Source organism: Octodon degus, unplaced genomic scaffold (assembly GCF_000260255.1).
Source record: "Octodon degus isolate 3935 unplaced genomic scaffold, OctDeg1.0 scaffold00005, whole genome shotgun sequence".
Lineage (NCBI taxonomy): Eukaryota > Metazoa > Chordata > Mammalia > Rodentia > Octodontidae > Octodon > Octodon degus.
The window spans coordinates 26,188,907-26,206,554 of record NW_004524581.1 but is presented as its reverse complement, the minus strand read 5'-3'; the positions used below and the strand labels follow the sequence as shown (position 1 = coordinate 26,206,554).

The window sequence follows — 17,648 nt, the reverse complement described above, 5'->3', positions numbered from 1 at the left end:
CCACAGGTGAGCAGGCCCCACAGGTGAGCAGGCCCCACAGGTGAGTAGGCCCCAGCAGGTGAGCAGACCCCAGCAGGTGAGCAGGCCCCAATAGGTGAGGGAGGAATAGTGCCTTGGTCAGCCTGCCTGTGGTCAAGGTGAGTGTGCCAGGCCTCTGTGGCGAGTGCCCAGGCCCCAGGGCAGGTGGGCAGCCTAGGCAAGGTGAACTGGGAAGGGGAGGCCAAGGGCAAGGTCATGTGCTGTGGAAGTGGAGCCTTGGGTGGGACAGGGGAGCAGGGGTGAGGGTGAGTGGCTGAGCCCAGCTTGCAGAGCAGTCTCCTTGAGGTGTGAGGAGCACGGGTGGTGAGGCTGTGTCTTAGGCCGTAGGACCCAATTATCCGGCTCTGCACCCTGGAGGCTCCTTCTGTGCCTCTCAGCTAAGGGACCTGCCAGTCTTCGAGGACCCGGGTAGGGCGTCCCACTGGCCTTCGCCACAGGTTAGTGTTCCCACGAGTTTGTGTTTCCTGCAGGTATGATGTTGACTCCAAGAGCCCTGACTTATCCAAACATGTGAGTCCTCCCTTGCCTGCCCCTGCTCTGGTGTGTCCGTAATGCTCCTGAAATGCCATTTTCTGGCTCAGCCTGGGGTTTTGCATGTGCCCAATGCTGGTTTTTCACTTCAGATCCTACAAGGGCCCAGGTGCTGGCCGTGGGGGTGGGGGTGGCTATAGGCAGAGGAGGTGACAGTGGCCTTAACTGTGCCCTGGGTTTGCAGGATTTCCTGGGCCAGGCCTTCTGCACCCTTGGAGAGATTGTAGGGTCCTCTGGGAGCCGCCTGGAGAAGCCCCTCACGTAAGTGCGCGGGGTGCCAACTTCCTGCCTGCTGGCTGAGGGCAGAGCGGGGAGGCAGCTGCTAATCATGTGGCTGTTCGCAAGGTGGTTGGGAGCTGGGAGGCTGCATGGCTCACGGTACCATGAACCCACTGACCTGGGAGGGTTAGCAGAGCTCCAAACTCCTGGCCCATTTCCTGCCTCCACTGCTGTATGGAGGAAGAAGCTAAAGCCCAAAGAAGCGACCTGCCCAAGGCCGCACACCAGGAGGTGGGAGAGCCTGGGTTGGAGCCTGGAGGACTGATAAACGTATCTCAGATTATTCGTGGCTTGTGGTGGCCCAAGCTGGGTGTGGCCAGGCCCTCCCAGCCCACCCTGACTCTTGATAGTCTGCGTGGGATTTGAGGTGCTTTGGAGGCAGAGTTGCTGCTTGGAGCAGGCTCTGGGATAAGGCAGCGCAAGGCCTCCCACAGTGAAGTCTGAGCGTGGCTTTACAGGCCTGGAAGGGCCAAGCAGGGGCTTGAGGTGACCTCTCCATCCCTGTCTTTGAGCAAGAGCATCCTGCAGATGGGACAGGTGTCAAGGCCGCAGGGCAGGGCAGGAAAGAGGTTCAGGCTGGGGTCGGCATCGGCTCCTGCCTGCTTTTGCTGCACGTGCCCTGGACGCTGTCCTTCAGTGCAGTCCTTCAGTGCGGTCGCTGGTTGTAGTCTGTGTGTGCGGGTGTACAAGTGTGCGCCTGACTGTGTTGGGAGTCTCTCCTGGGCCCTGTCTGAGCCCTCAGGAAGGACTGTGTGCCCCTGAGAAGGCCCATCTCCGTTTCCCAGGAAACCACCAACAGCTGTCACTTATTAAGGATGGTGAAACTCGGGTTTGGAGACATCTGAAGCTTAAAGACTTTGGGGAACCTCTTCAAAAAAGGCTATAAAATTCATACCTGCTAGCCCCTTGCTCACAAACGTTCCTGATCTTCTTTTTTAAACTTTTGGGTTTATCCTCAGTACCACTGCCACCACTGTGGCCCATCCATGGCTTCTGATCTTTCCTGCAGCCCCTCCACCCCTCCTTCCCCTTGGCCCAGTAGAGACACCCGCCTGTCTGCCTGGCCAGGAACGGGGCTGTCTTTGCGGGTCCAACTTGTAGACCGGTTGGTCTGCGCCCACAAATCTCTCAGGCCCCTGTTTGCTGCTGCCACCTGGCCCCTTATACTGAAGTGGGGAGTGGGGTGCACAGCAGATGTCCCCAGGGAACTAGCTGGTGCACTGGGCCCTACAGGACACCAGGACCTGAGGCTGAGACTGAAGGAGACCCCAGTGGAGGAGGCGGCGGCGGACCTAGTACCCCACCCGAGGTTCCCTGTGTCTAAGTTTAGCTGCATTCGTGACTAACCCATATTAGCAGCTCCTGTTTACTGGGCATCTGTTCTGGGCCAGACACGAGGGTTAGGGTTTTGTTTATGAAACCTGTAAAATCAGGATACCGAATTCACACATTCAGCCAACCTCGGGTTGAAAATATCTCGAACAATTGTGTCTGCACGGAATAGGTACAGGCATTTTTTTTTGTCATTGTTCCCTACACAATACAACTATTGCATAGCTGTTACAGCCTACTAAGTGTTACGAGTAATCTAAAGATGATTAAAAATATACAAGTGGCAGCTGTCTACAAACATCGTTTTATATAGGAACGTGAGCAGTCAAGGATTGGCCATCTGCAGGTGTCCTGGAACTGCCCCCCGTGGGTACAGAGGGACCACTGTATTCTTTTGTTAGTGATATTGTAGCAAAGACCGTGGGTTGAATGACTCAAAGACTAGACATTTTTATTTTCTTATAGCTCCAGAGGCTAGAAGCTCAAGGATAAGATGTGGATGGGTTGTCCTCGGAGGCCTTTCCATGGCTGTGGGTGGCTGTATTCTTCTTTCCCTCCCTGTGGTCTTTTGCTTTCTTTTCCTTTCTTTCTTTTTTTTTTTTAAATTTTATTTAGTACACGGTCTACAGAGTTTCTACTATGTAAATCTGACTCATAGTGATTCTCCTGTGTTCAGCCTCCCAAGAGCTGGGATTACAGGCGCACGCCACCATGCCCAGTCTCAGTCACTTCTCAGCATGCCCTGGGGACGGGGCTAGCATGGCACGCTGGGGATTAAACCCCGGCTGCTGCATCTGCCTAAGCAGGTGCTTTAATCTGCTGAGCTATTTGGTTGGCCCTTGCTGTCTTTTCTCAGTGAGATAGTCTCACCCTGTAGCCCAGGCTGGTCTTACTCACAGTGATCCTCCTGCCTCAGCCTCCTGAGAGCTGGGATTGCAGGCGTACACCACCGCACTCGACTTGCTCCCTGGGACTTTACCTGGTGTCTTCTGTGTGCTGGTGTCCTCATCTCTGTACCCTCCCCTCAATGACTGTCATCATAGTCACATTTTGGGGGATCAAGGCTGGGACCGCAACATGAATCTGCTGGTTGTGGGTGCAGCTTGCTCTCTGGAGACCTCAGTCATTGGGCAGTCTCACCTTCCCACAGCCTGGCATAGGGGCTCACAGAGGTGGACTGGCAGTTCTGTCCCTGAGCCGGCTATAAGGCTCTGACACAGATAGGGACGGTGGGGCTGACAACATATATTTCTAGGGGACGTTCATGTTTCTGAGAACCTCTGGCATCATGTAACATGCCTGGGGCTTCAGAAGACCTGGAAGACCCCCTCCTGCCCGCCTGTAGCTTCCCATCCTTTTCTGAGCAGTGGGTGCTCTGGCCTCTCCGGCGCCAGCCTGTGCTCATGGCCTGCACTGTCTTTCTCTTTCCACAGCATAGGAGCATTCAGCCTGAACTCCAGGACGGGCAAACCCATGCCAGCCGTGTCCAATGGGTAGGTGGCAGCCGTCTCCGGCCCTGGCGTCTTCCCACACGCAGCAAGCTCCACAAAGGATGGCTGAGTCTGGGTCCAGGTCCTAATCCAACCCAGTGAGCTCAGCCCTGGTCCAAGGACAGCAAGGACACTGGGGTCAGGCTCAGGCTAGAGCACTAGGGCCCGAGGAGCCATGGGCCTGTGGCGAGTGGGGCCCCCTCCCTGCCTTCTGCAAACCCAGGCTAGTTCAGCCTCCTCCTGCCACCAGGCAGGCTTGGGCCACCTCGCCCACACCTGACAGGGTGCTCTGGGTGGTGGTTTGTGTGCTCCCTACTCTTTGGAGCCCCGTGCAGAGAGCCCAGGCAGGGACGGGAGCGCAGCCAGGGAGAGAGGGAGGCTGAGGAAGGAGGACCGAGCAGTGGGAGCAGGCTGGGCTGGAGAGGAGGGAGAGAAAGAGCAGAAATAGAAGAAGGACGCGGTGGTGGCAAGGAACAGATGGAGAGACTTGGGGTGGAGGAGGCCGCTGTGGAGGAGGCCGCTGTCAAGGAGTCCCTCTGCCTGGCCCCCAGGCCGGCTTTGCTTCCCTGGAGCAGGGGCCAGGACTGGAGGGTTTTGGAGCCCTAGCTCGGAGGCCGTGTCCTGGGGATCGTGGGCGCGCTGCCACCTGCCCTGGGCAGGGAGGCTCAGGCCTACCTGCACTTAGCCCCGTCGGGAGCCTCCCCATCAGTGGTCCTCTGTGTTACACGGATAGGCTGGGTCCCCTGGGCGTGGCACTGTGCGTGAGTGCTAGTGCCGGGGACGTGGCCATCCCACTCCCGTGGCTGCATGTGGTAGTAAGCCCCACTGCCCTGGCCAGCCCCTGCCTGACCTCCCTCCTGGTGTGCCCTGTCTCTCCCCCCCCCCCCCGGCACCCTGGCTTGGTCCCAAAGATCAGAGTGGGGTGATCTGATGATCAGTGTGGGGGACGAGGTGATGGGGCCCCACCCACTGAGGAGCTGCCGGCTGGCTGGGCTCCGTCCCCTCCAGGAGCCCCGGCCCCAGGGCTCCAGGGAGGTGCTCCTCTTCCTCCTGTGATGTCACAGCAGCCAGGGCTAGAATGTCTGGGCACTCTGGGCCGAGCGGGGAGGGGTGGCCGGCCCACAAGGTCTTTTGCCCACAGAAGTGGTCTTTGGATGGAAAGTTTGAGAACCACTGGTCCAGAAGCGTCCGGGTGAGTCTGGGTGCTCCTGTGGTTCTAGGACTTGGCTGCAGGCACCGCCTCCCCGGTGGGCTCCCGGCGCAGGCCCTGTGGCCTGAGAAGGCCGCCCTCAGAAGGCGCGGGCACTGCTGGGGTGTGGGCAGATCAGCTGGCCGGGAGGGAGGCCGCCTCCTGGAGCCCTAGGAGTCTCTGACTTTGGCTACCTTTCCATGCTCCACTCTTGTCCCTCAGTGGTGTCCCAGGGAAGAAATGTGGTACCATCATCTTATCGGCTGAGGAGCTCAGCAACTGTCGGGTGAGTGGCAGGGGCCCCAGGGAGGACTTCGGGGTGGGACGAGGGCAGCCTCCCTGTGACCCAGGATGCCCCGGGTCCCTGCAGCCACGAGAGGGCAGATGGGGCCCGCAGTGTGGCTGGGTCAGTGGAGGTTCCCGTGTGGGGCGCCCAGCCGTCCCTGAGTGCCCTTGAGCCCAGACCGCCTTGGCACCAGCCCCAGTGACGAGAGCCTTTCCGTCCTCCGTGCTTGGCATGTGGTTGTCATCTTTCACTTTCATCTCTGGATGGAGTCGAGTACAGGGAGAGAGAGCCTGTGAGTGCGTGTGAGTGCGTGCATGTGTGTGCGTGTGCACATGTGTCTGGGTGTGTTCTCACACTGGCAGGCTGGAGTCTGCAGACCCCAGCAGACCCTGCTTTTCCTTGTTCTGTGAGACTGTATCAAGGCAGGTGGTGGGGACAGCTCGGAGGTATCTGAGCACACGGGAAGGGGCTCTGGGGACTCAATGGCTAAGTACCCGGTGAGCGACCATAATGACACTAATTATCTGTGCCAGGATACAGGTCACATATCTTTCCCAATGGCAAGCCTGGGCCATCCGTACTGACCCTTAGAGGGGTCAGGTCACCTCTTCCAGGACAGTAAGAAGCAGAGTCATGGTTCCGATCCAGGTCAGCCTAATTCTAAAATCAGAGCATAATCCCCCAAACCACCCAGGCTTGAGAGGCCCTCGGGTCAGTTGAGAACCATGGGCGGTGGGAGGCAGATGGGGGCGTGGGGACCCGGAACAGAGTGGTGGATGGGAAGAGGCGCAGAGGCAGGTGCCCAGCTGAGGCCCAGCCTAGGACGCCCTGGAGCAGGGAGGATGAGGAGGAGAAACAAGACCCGGGGTCTCCCCAGCCCTTCGGTCCCTGCTAGCATTCACCACGTCAACAGAAAAGACTAGAAGTTATCTGTTTACTTAAAGTAACAGCGGTTGTACATATTATAGATTAGCATAAAATAAATATATTTTCTAGCGCAGAGGTTCTGTAATACAAAGAGGGTCTCGTTTTACATAGCTGTGGACCTCTTCTGCATCTGGCCTGCTGGAAGGCAGCTACACGTCTGTGTCTGCTTGTGCTGCCCGGCTGCTGTCTTCACTGCCAGCGACCTCTGGGAAACTCTGGTGTTAGTAGTACCCATTAGCTGAGCAGTGACTCTGAGCCACGTGGGTGCTAAGTGGTTTACAGTAATGGGCTGTGCGCCTCAGCTTGCACAGGGAGACACCAAACTAATGCAGGGAGATTAAGAGACCACACAGCCACTGGGCAGAGGAGGGCTGGGCCCAGGCAGTCTGGCTGGAGACCTGAGGTCTTTCCGTGTGAGGCCGTGAAGCTGTGAGTTCTACCTTGAGGGGCTTCCTGTCAGAGCAGAAGGTGTTCAGAGACAAAGCTGGTGGTGCTGGTGTACACCTGTGGGCCTCCCAGCACTCTGGGAGGCTGAGGCAGGAGGATCCTTTTAAGTGTGATTCTGGTGTGGGCAGCTTAGTGACTTAGCTGGATCCTGTCTGAAAATATAGAAAAACCCACAGAACTAAAAAATGCTGGGGATGTAGTTCAGTGTGAAGGGACTGAATTCAATAGGCTGTACTGCAAAAATAGGCTTAAGAAAATAGAATTTAGGGCTGAGGAGATAGCTCAGTGGTCTAAGCACCTGCCTAGCAAATGCAAGAACCCAGGTTTGATCCCTGGTATCACATGATGTGCCGGCCCTGAAACCGAGCGTGGTGGTGCACGCCTGTAATCCCAGTGCTGAGGAGTTTGAGACAGGTGGATTACTACGAGCCCCAGCACCGCAGCCTCGGATTCCAACCTGTGATTGGAGCTGGGCAGTGGCGGTGACTTGAGGTCAGAGGGGTGGCAGTACGTGATGACCTAACAGGTACCTGGGACAGATTCCCCCTTCCCCCAAGCTCCCAGCCAGCGGGTGCCACCACTGGTTTGTGAAAGACGAATTGGAAATAAATAGAAGCAAGGACGAATTGGAAATCTCGCAGCCCCAGGCCCTCCATGGCTAGCCCCCCATGGCAGGGCTGGTCCAAGACTTTGGCTGGGAGCTCTTGGGGGCCCTTCCCCTCTGCACCCCTTCCTGTGCCAGAAGTCGGCCCTTCCCTCCTCCTGAGGCTGTCAGCGCCTTTTCTGGCGCATCTTGGGCTGAGCTGTCTTTCCTTAGAATACTTGCAGCAAGGAAAAGAGACTAATCCCCAGCATCTGGCTGAATTAAAGTAATTACATCTGAGCAGCTTCGCTAGGCTCCCGGCTCAGCATTCAGTCGAAGATCAAAGGAAGGGGGCGGGGCCCTTCCTGCCCGGCTGAACCTCCCTCCCCTGTATCCACCGGGACGGCGTGGGCGGTGGGGACCAGCGCGGAGGAGGGTGGACTCTCGTGTCGCTGGTTGACAAGCGAGGGAAGAGCCTCGCTCCTCAGCAAATTGAATGCGAAGAAAGTTCCCACTGTCAGAACTGGCTCGAGATCCTATTCAGCGTGGCTGACAGGAGGCCAGGCTCGGGAGTCTTTGTTCGAAGTCCCCGCGATTTCATTATTTTCATTAAGCACCAAATTTCAGTGGAGTCTGTTAACGCCAGCGGGGCTGCTGACCTTTCCAAGTCCTTTTGCTAAGAGACTCTTACTTATACTGTTTCGGTTGCTTGTTGCTTGACACAGGCACTCACCGTGTAGCCCAGGCTGGCCTGGAATTCGTGGTGATCCACCTGCCTCAGCCTCCTGAGTGCTGGGATTACAGATGTGCACCACCGTGCCCTTACGTAAGGACTCCAGAGCCTCCGCGAGGCCTTACGTTCGTGTTCTTGGGCCTGGTGTGCTCCGTGAGGTTCGGCGGCCCTCGAAGGCTGCACAGCTTTGGACAGCTGGGATCACAGAGAGAGCCGGAGTCTTTGCCTCCTGCATCCCGCCTCCTCCATCCTTGGGGACTTCCTGGCTCCCAGGCAGCCCACCAGGGTGACAGTGGTGACACCTTTGTGTTTGAGGAGCCTCACAATTTTTTTTTTTTTTCCCGGACCCCGGGATTGAACTCAGGTCCTTGAGCTTGCCAGGCAAGTGCTTATTCCACTGAACTATCTCCCTGGCTCCTGTACACATCTTGACTGAGCTTCCTTGTGAGACAGAAATGCCAGCCAGGGGTTCCTTTCCTGCAGTGCTCCGCAGCCCTGGGAGCCTGCCCTCTTTTCATAGTAGTTACCATCTTGTAATACTCCCTCTTCCTGAAGGAATACTCACAGCTACTCTGTATCTAAGTACAGGTAAGAGGAGAGTCTGCAGCTAGCTGGTGCGGCTGGGGGAGCTGGGTCCAGGCAGCTGGAGAACAGCACACGCAAAGGCCAAAGGCCCCGGGGTCAGGGCAGACAGTGAGGCTGGGGAGGAGTTGGACCATGTGAGACCTTGGAGCAGGGAGCTGGGGAGAGCCCACTTCTGCATGTGGGAGGCTGAGGGAGGGCCGGTAGCCGAGGGAGACCGATTATGATGGAAGCAAGAGGTTAGCGAAGGGGTGGGGAGATGGCTCAGTAGAATAAGTGCTTGCCTGGCAAGCGCAAGGGGCTGAGTTCAATCCCCGGTTCTGCGCCAAAAAAAAAAAAAAAAAAGTTAGTGGAAGGTGGGGGTGGGACCCTCCCCCAGACGCGGGGTGGGGGTGGGGAGACAGAGTCGTGGAGGGGCGCTCTGTGCTGTGGCTGGAGCAGACAGAAGCATCCGGCACTGCGAATTCCCAGCCTTTAGACAGTGGTGTTTGGAAGTGTAGTATATAATTTTTTAGTCAGAAATAATCCCTCTGGTTGAAAAAAAAAAGGAAAGCAAACAAAAAAACATTTCTCCTGGTGCTAAAAAAATTAGCACATTCATTACGGATGATCTGGAATTCCCAGAAGCCCAGGAGGGACTAGCAAATCAGGAGCGGGGGTGGGGCTTGCGCCAGAGCTCGCCCCTAGCTTGCAGTGAGGTGCTGGCCGCGACCCTCAGCACCAAAAAAGAACCGAAAACAAAATAAATCGCCCAGAGGTGATCGCTGTTGACCTTGTAATGTATTTTCTCTGAGGCTTTTTTTCCTGGTTGTACATGTGCTTATTTTTTCTTTTTTTTTTCTTTTTTAAGATCTTTTATTTATTTATTTATTTATTTAATTTCATTTATTTTGTGTGTGTGGCCAGCTCAGCCCACCAGGGGGCGGGGCTGGCTGGCATGTGGTGCTGGGGATTGAACTGTGGTCCCTGCGCTTTGCTTAGCTTGTTCTAAGTAGGTGCTTTAGACCACTGAGCCATCTCACCAGCCCCTATTTTTTCTTTTAATTGGTATAATAAAGTATCAAGGATCTTTTGTCACTTCATGTTGTTGCCACTCTGAGCTGCACGTCCAGGCTTTTGTTTTTTTACTTCTAAATTTTTGGTTTGAAGCAGTGTCTCGCTGGGTCACTCAGTTGCCCAGGCTGGACTCCCATTTTGGGGCCCTCCTGCCTCAGCCTCCCAGAGTGTTGGGATTACAGGCGTGCGTTGCCATGCCCAGCTTGGTCTCTTATTTTCTAGCCTGCGTTTTGCTGTGTTAGATGGGCTCAGAAAACATGTATTTAATAGCTGTCTGTTCTTCCTGTCTCATCCGGATGGGCCACGACAGATCCATCTCACAGGAAAACAGGGTAAACAGTGCTGCCGCGAACATCTGCTTGCTCCTTGGTGGGTGTGAGGTGCCGCGGGTGGATTTCCTTGGCTTGGGCTGGTGTCCCAGCGGCTCAGGCATTGTGAATGGGAGGCAGAGTGTCACCCTGTGACGGCAGCCTCTGAAGGACATCAGCATGCTGTGTGGTTTGGGATTGATCAGTAAGGCAGCCCAGAAAGCAGCCTGGCTGTGAGCCCAGGGCACAGCCCCCCGCCTGGCCCACCACCAGGCTGGCTTTGAACTCACAGGGATCCTCCTGCCTCAGCTTCCCGAGTGCTTGGCTTACTGACACTTGGAATACTTTCAAACTTCGTATTCTCCTCATGCCTTTCCTGACCCTGGTTGCCAATGAGGTCCAAGCTATAGCAGCCCCCCATCTTCCTCTCCTGGGGGTCACTCTCTTGTCCCTAGTCTGCAGCCCCCGCGCCTGCCGCTGGCCCTGACGCCTAGTGGCCACTGCCTCGCCCAGGAGGCTCAGTGAGCATGCAGGAGAGGCCCGCAGAGGCAAGCCTGCTGTCTCAGAACTTGGTATGTTTTTTTCTAAAAGATAAGGCCAAAGGCAGAAATTGCAGGAAATTACAGATTGCGGGAGCCGCTTTATCTTCCCTGTGGCTGCTTCCCTCAGAGCTTCAGGTTTGGGCTGGCATCTCATGAGCCTGGAGGGGCCCACATGGGCCCTGTGGGTGCCCTGTTCCCCGGCCGCCTCGATCGTCCCAGCAGTCCTCCCCAGCCTGCTCTCAGACTCCCTCAGCGAGGCTCTCCTCCTCACACTGCAGACAACGCCAGCGCCAGACAACGCCGCCCTCACTCCCACAGGGGGCGCTGGCCGGGTGACAGCCTGGTCACCTCACTGAAGGTCTCTCCTGTCCCCGTGGATCCTACAGTGGTATGGCGATGACAGCAGCGAACAGCCGCTGGTCTAGGTTATTTTTGGGGTGCAGGTCAGGCTGAGACCCCAGCCGCCAGGGAGCCTCACTCTCCTGCCCCTTGCGTGTCAGGGAATGAAATGTCACACACACACACACACACACACACACACACACACACGGCTGGATTTTTCCAGTGAACTGAATTTCGGAGACGTCCTATTATTTAATTTTATTTTAATTTTAACCAGTCTGCATGGAGGCCTTTCTAAATGGATCTCATACTTTTCTGCCTTCTCCAACTAGGGCTGTAGGACATAATGAAAATCCTCTTGATGATTCCAGGGGTCATCATTTAGAATTGCAGGGATTCCTCTTTGGGGCCAGGCTGTCTGGTTCCAGTCCCATCCCTGTTCCTGGCTGTGTGGCCTCTTCGAGGCAGAATGTAAGCCCCTCGGTGCCGTAGCTTTCTGCCCTTTTAAGATGGGACTAATAACAGTGCCTGCCTCATGGGGTCATTGGGAAGGTTCAGTGAAGGACAGACATAAAGGTAGCGGCTGGTGCCCGTTAGGTAGAACCCCATTATAGTGCCCTTTTGTTGTTGTCTATTTGAAACAGTCTGACTGTGTATTCTAGGCTGGCTTTGACCTCACGGGGATCCTCCTGCCTCGGTCTCCCGAGTGCTGGGCTTACAGGCGTGTGCCATGGTGCCATACAACATTGCCTTTCTCTCTGGTTAGAAATTTCCTGTGGTTCAACCCAGCAGCAGGTATGGTACTCTGCCACTTAGCCTGTCCCCTGTCCTGGCCCCAGCAGGCTCAGGGGCCAACAGGACCCCATGTGCCCTCACCCTGGAGGGCTGGTGGGTGACAGTGCTGGGGTCCCCTAGTGGCCCAGCAGAGCAGGTTTCTTGGTCAGGGGTGACTGGCTCAGGTGCTGGGAGCCTCAGTGTCCTACTCCCTGCTGGCCAGAGCTGGACCTGGACCTCAGAACTCCTTTGCTGTCCCCAGGTGGCCTTTGGGAAGGTGCCGGAGCCTGTAGCCCCGCAGGGCCCACACTTGGTGGCCTCTTTTGCCCTTGATCATCTTGGTTTACTTTGCTCCTTTTGCACGAGGCCCATGTTGGGAGGAGCCCGTGGGGTGCAGGCCTCAAGCTGTCTCCTGCCAGAGGTCCTGCTTCCTGGGGTTGTGTGCATGTACCAGAGTGGATGTCCCCCCCTCCCGCTCCACTCTAGTACATGGTGCAGCCTCTAGAGACCTCAGTGGCTTCCTCTGTCAGGTGAGGGAACCAGTGACAATGTGGATGTCCTACACAGCATGTGGATGCCACACAGCCCCCTAGTTTCCCTAACCTGCTGAGACTCCAGTGCCTGAACTCTCGGGAGCCCCGGCCCCCACTTCTGCACTGGGGACAAGTGATGGTGGTTTTGAGGACCAACTGTGAGAGGCACTGCCGCGTCAAGCTGGCCTAGGCAGTGATGGAGGATGCTGTCTGCTGTATCACCTGCCTGGTGGGGGCCGCGTGGTGGTAGAGGTGGTGGGAGTGGAGGAAGGGAGAAGCACGGAAGCCACGGCTGGCTGTCGCAGCGTGGCCCTCCGTCAGCGCGTTTTATCCACATACCCTGGAGGTGGGTGCTGTCAGTGTCACACACACACACACAGATGAGAAAACTGAGCCCAGAGAGGGTGAGTAGCTTGCCCTAGGCCACGGGGGTGGGGTGTAGGGTCAGGGCAGGCACGTGGACCATTGCTGCCCTACTGCACCTTGCTGAGCAGCGCCCTTCAGCCTCCACAGGATGGGCCATCGGGTCCTCCCTGGGTTGTGGGCTGCCCTGCTAGGAGGACAGGACTGTATATAGAGGCGGGTGCAGAGCCAGCCAGGCCCCGGAACTCCACACAGAGCCAGCCTGGGCCTGATTGTTTCATGGCATACTGGGATGGGTGGAACAGACAGGTCCCACAGTGCACCCAGGGCTGGAGGTGGGTAGGGGGACCGGGCTTTGTTGTCCTCACTGGGCCTGGCTACCCTCTTGGTGGCTGTGGGGTGGCAGCCTGGTGTACGGGACAGGAATTGGCTGTGAATGTGGGGAGGATGCCCCTGCACTGTGGCTGCTCAGCTGTAAACAGGGCCCCAGGCCTTGCTGCACCACTGAGCTTCTCGTGGGAGCAGATGGGACTCACGGACAGGGTGTGTGTGTGTAGGAGACCCTGGGGACAGCTGGGACTTCAGGACTCACAGAGTGGCCATGGCTCACGTTTCACCTTTCTGAAGTGCAGCGTGGAGCTGCCTAGGTGACCACTGTGTCTGGGTCTTTAGGCTCCGGGTCCCTGCTTCTCTCCCCACCTCACAGGCCCTGTTTTCTCCCTCCCCCACCAGGACGTGGCCACCATGCAGTTCTGTGCCAATAAGCTGGACAAGAAGGACTTTTTCGGGAAGTCTGACCCCTTCCTGGTGTTCTACCGAAGCAACGAGGATGGAACGTGAGTCCAGTCCAGCCTAGCCGCTGCGCTACCAGCACTGCTTGGGGGCAGGGATGGGCGGTGTGGTCTCTGGCCAGGTATCTGCTTCTTGTGCCCTCCAAAGTGGCCTGCCGAATAGCTGGGGCCAGTGGGCATGGGGCAGCCTCCAGGACCTGGGCGGGGGTCTTGACCATCTCGAGCTCTGCCAAGCGGGCAGGAGTGAGGGACCTGGCTCCCACAGACCCCTGGCACAGCCCGTTCTTTGTCCTTGTCCATACAGCCCCCTGGGCTGACTCCACAGCTGCCCACCCAGCTTGGCAACTATAACAGAAGCGCATAGCCATGTGTAGGTGCAGGTCAGCAATATGCCCTCCCAGGTGGATTCTGGGGTGGAGGTCTGGGACCTCCATCCCTTACTGACCTGCTCTGTGACCCCAGCAAGTTACTGGCCCCACTGGGCCTGTTTTGTTCTCCCATAAAGTGAACCAGGTGGACTGGCAGTGTGTGCAGGACAGAGGCTTTGCAGGGGCCGGGGAGGTTGATGGGACAAGTGCTGCCCTGCTGGAGAGCTGGGAAGCTGCTTTGGAGGGAAACAGTGAGTCCCTGGGGCAGCAGGAGGCAAGCAGGCTGGCAGGCGTGTGTGGAGACACCCGGCCTCAGCCTCTGGGACTCCAGAGTGCAAGTTGTGTGTGGGTGTGAGAGTGTGTGTGTGTGTGTGTGTGTGTGTTTGACAGCTGCTGGGAGGAGGCTCCAGCTCCTGTGAAAAATGGGAGTTTTAACAAGGAGCTGCAAAACGGGAAATTAGGTGTGATCATTTGCATGACAAAAGAGCCTTTGTTTCCCGGAGGACTCCTGGCAGGGCTGCTTTAAATAATTCCTGTTGACTCCACTCTGGTGGGGTGGGGGAAGGGGAGAAAGAGGTAGCCCTGAGTGACCACCGATATCTCCTCCCGAGGGCCAGCTGGGTGGCCAGGAGAGGAGGGCCACAAGCAGCTGGAGGGGCCACGGCAAGAGGCTGGGGACGCAGGGCTTGGGGGTAGGCGGGGGGCGCTGCAGCCCGAGTGTGAGGAGGACAGGGCAAAGGACAGTGTGGGACTCCAGGTCAGATCTTCCTCCCTGGTGGCAGAGCCAGGAGCCCAGGGTGTGGAGGGTGGCAGAGGGGAGATGGGTCATGGGGCTTCATTTAGAGCTATCCAGGGGGGACACCGAACCCCAGGGAACCCTGCAAGACACTGGAGAAACCGACCAGGGCCAGCTGGAGGGGTCCAGGGAGGACGAGCAGGAGGGGCGGGGAGAGGTGACAGGAAAAGCACCCCCCAGGCTGCCTAGTGGCCTGCGCTGGCGCTGCTGTGGAGCTGAGCAGTTCAGGCACATTGAACCCAGCCAAGCCCCAGGCTGCTGAAACGCTGTCACCCTGCCCAGGCTGTCATCACTGCCCCTGGGTGGCTGTGGAGCGCCGGGGTGGGGTCAGTGCAGTCTCAGAACTGCATCTTCATTTCATTTAATTTAATTGAACTTAAGTAGCACGTGGCTGCCAGGGTGGACAGCATGGCGCTGACCTCCCAGCGAGTGCATTGGCTGCGTGTCCAGGAGGGCTCGTGGTGGCTCCTCCCCCTCAGGGCTGCTGGGAGGGCTGCAGAGGAGCCCATGCGCTGGTGCAGGGCCAGGCAGGGCCGGGCAGGGCCGGGCAGGGCTGGGCAGGGCTAGCACGTCTCATCCCCCATTTCCCAGTGAGTGAAGGATGTTCAGAGAGGGAAGGATGCCTGTCTGGGGATGCAGAGCTGGATCACACACCTGGATCACACACCAGGCTCACAGCTGTCGGGCCATTGGGCAGCAGCCTCCTGCACCTGTCAGACCTTCACAGAAAGCCTGGAGTGACTGACAGTGGTGACAGGGACTTGGGGAGTTCACAGGCCCAGGTTTCTGGTGAATGAGGAAGCCAGGCTTCTTGACAGCCTGGGAAAGCAGGCCAGGGAGTTGAGCGGAAGGAGCGAGGTCTGCGGGTGACTGGGCAGGGTCCAGAGACGCGGAGGCAGTCCCCACCACCCGTCCTCACGCCGCCATCGTCCCTGGGGCCCAGCCTCTGGTGTGTGCGCGTGCGTGTGCGGGGAGGTCTCCCACACGGATCTCCACTCCTGTGGGTGGGCGAGAAGGAGCAGAGAAGAAAAACGCTGAGCCCTGGTGACAGGAATGACATTTTGACTTGAAAATTGCCAGAGCAGAAATGGCACAGGCTGTGTGGGCACAGGTGGGGCCTGGCACTTACCCGGTGACCTTTCCAGGCTGGGCGGTTGTGGGGCACACAACTGATTCTGTGGCTGGGCTGGCTGTTGAGACATGGCCGGCTGGTGTGGCATGGGTGGGCATGGCGGGGTGCTGAGTGGCACCCTTTCTGTTGGCACAGCGGGTTCATAGGTGTGACTGGGCAAGAGATGGAGTCCTAGAGATCGTCTAGGTCAGGGCTTTGATTTCACTGCATTGAAATGCTAGGAAGAAGCGGGCCTACTGGCACAGGCCTGAGATCTCAGCATTCAAGAGGCTGAGGCAGGAGAGTGGCCATAAGTTCAAAGACAGGGCTACATAGGAAGACCCTGCCCCAAAAAATCTGAAAGAAAAAAAAAGACAAGGAACACTATAAAACACCTGAGGAAACATTTATTTATTAGCACCAGGCAGTGGGGACATAATAGTGACCAAAACAGATAAAACTCATTGGCGAGGAGTCTGTAATCCAGGCATTTAGGAGGCTGAGGCAGGAGGATGGTGAGCTACATAGTAAGACTTGGTCTAGAAAAAAAAAAAAAAAAAAAAAGACAGAACTCTTTGTTCTCACAGAGCGGCAGATCATGAACAGAATACATAAGGAAAAAATAGACTGTCAAAATGTCAAGCAGTGACAAATGAAACAGAAAAAGTATGGAAGAAGACTAGGGCTGTCACAATCAGGGCCAGGAGGGTATGAGTTTTAGGTGGTGTGGTCAGGGGAGCGCTTGGACAGGTGACATGGGGCTTGACAGTAGCGGAGTGGCTGTGAAGATGGGGCGGGGTGGGGGACAGCTGGTGTCCACAGCCCCCAAACCCATTTCACCATTGTTCTAAAGCAGCTGTCTGGTCTCAGCCTTGCTGCTGTTCCCAGGGCTCGTGTCAGCTTTGGAATCCGTGGCCGCCGTTCTGTGGTCTCCGTCCTCAGCCTGTCCCCTCCCTGTCCTTGCCAGGTTCACCATTTGCCACAAGACCGAGGTCATGAAGAACACCTTGAACCCTGTGTGGCAGACATTCTCCATCCCGGTCAGAGCACTCTGCAATGGGGACTACGACCGGTGAGGGAGGGCCCCTGGGTTCTGCCCCCTGGCTCAGGGGACTCCATTCCTGTTGGCCATCCCATCAGTGTACACAGGGCTCCTTGGGCTGGGGCCTGCCCATCCGCCCGCACCCCAGTCTGCCTCCACAGGTAGAGCGTGGGGTGCTCCCAGGATCCTGGTCAGCACCGGTGGGGTCCGAAGCCAGGTGTTCCTGGTTCTGGCACCAGCTGGCAGGTGGAGGGGTTAGACGCAGTACAGCAGCCACAGGCCCCCCGGGCCCTGGTCTCCTAATCGGCAGTGTGGGCAGCGGAACATCCACCGGCTTCCTGGGGTTGGTTTGATGCTCCCACGGCCCCCCATACAAGGGGACCCTCGGGTGTGGGATACCAAGGCCAGCACCACACCCCATCCATCCCCTGAGCCCCCACCTGCCATGTACCAGGCACCGCACAGGGTGCCGGAAAATCCGTGGGGAAGTCACACACCACTCTCACCCTCTGCAGCCTCGTGGGGTGTCACAGCTATGGGGAGGCGACATTAATCCGATAATCACACAGAGAAACATATCATTACCCACACAGCAAGTGCCGGAGGCTGGGGGCTGCGGCAGGCAGGCAGGCACCTCAAGATCGCGCAGGATCACGCTGGTCGGTGCTGACACTGGAGCCACCTGGGTTCCAGGTGATGCTGTGGTCGGGTGGGTGAGTTGGCGGGGTCCTCAGCAGCCTTGGGAAGTTGGGTGCCCTCTACCCATTCCCGCAGAGGCCCTAGGACCCTGGCCACAACGCTCAGTGGGTACGTGGGTGGAGGACGTTATCCGAGCACCCATTGCCCAGAGGCCAGGTGTCTGACACAGGTGGCTCCTCCGATGCCTGGCTGACAAGCTGCAGTCTGTCCCCCCAGTCATCATGTCCCTACCATGTGCCAAGCCCTGTGCCTCTAGCCACATGGCTTCCCACGGCTAGCAGTGCTATATTTCTGTCTCCAGGGAGTACGGATGTACATGTGTATTTTACGGAGCTAAATAACCATGCAGAGTGAGATTGGGGGTGCAAACAGGCATTCCAGCAGCTTGTGGTGGGGCTCCCTTATAGTCCTAGCACTCTGGGAGGCTGAGGCAGGAGAAGTTCCAGTCCAAGTGCCAGCTGTGGCTACTTGGCAATTTAGCGAGTCACTGTCTCAAAATATAAAG

At 57.3% G+C, this 17,648-nt stretch overlaps 1 protein-coding gene across 2 annotated transcripts in view; it reads left to right on the top strand.

Annotated features, from left to right (window-relative positions):
- Window positions 1–17,648, top strand: part of Cpne5 (copine 5) — a 63,827-nt gene that overhangs the window by 25,700 nt on the left and 20,479 nt on the right. Inside the window, exons 5-11 of one of the 2 annotated variants that reach the window (XM_023720219.1) lie at window positions 510–549; window positions 755–831; window positions 3,615–3,674; window positions 4,813–4,863; window positions 5,083–5,146; window positions 13,069–13,172; window positions 16,370–16,474. In XM_023720219.1, coding sequence (XP_023575987.1) covers window positions 510–549; window positions 755–831; window positions 3,615–3,674; window positions 4,813–4,863; window positions 5,083–5,146; window positions 13,069–13,172; window positions 16,370–16,474 — 501 coding nt within the window. The remainder of the gene's footprint in view (window positions 1–509; window positions 550–754; window positions 832–3,614; window positions 3,675–4,812; window positions 4,864–5,082; window positions 5,147–13,068; window positions 13,173–16,369; window positions 16,475–17,648) is intronic. The other variant, XM_004624437.2, reaches the window with a different exon arrangement.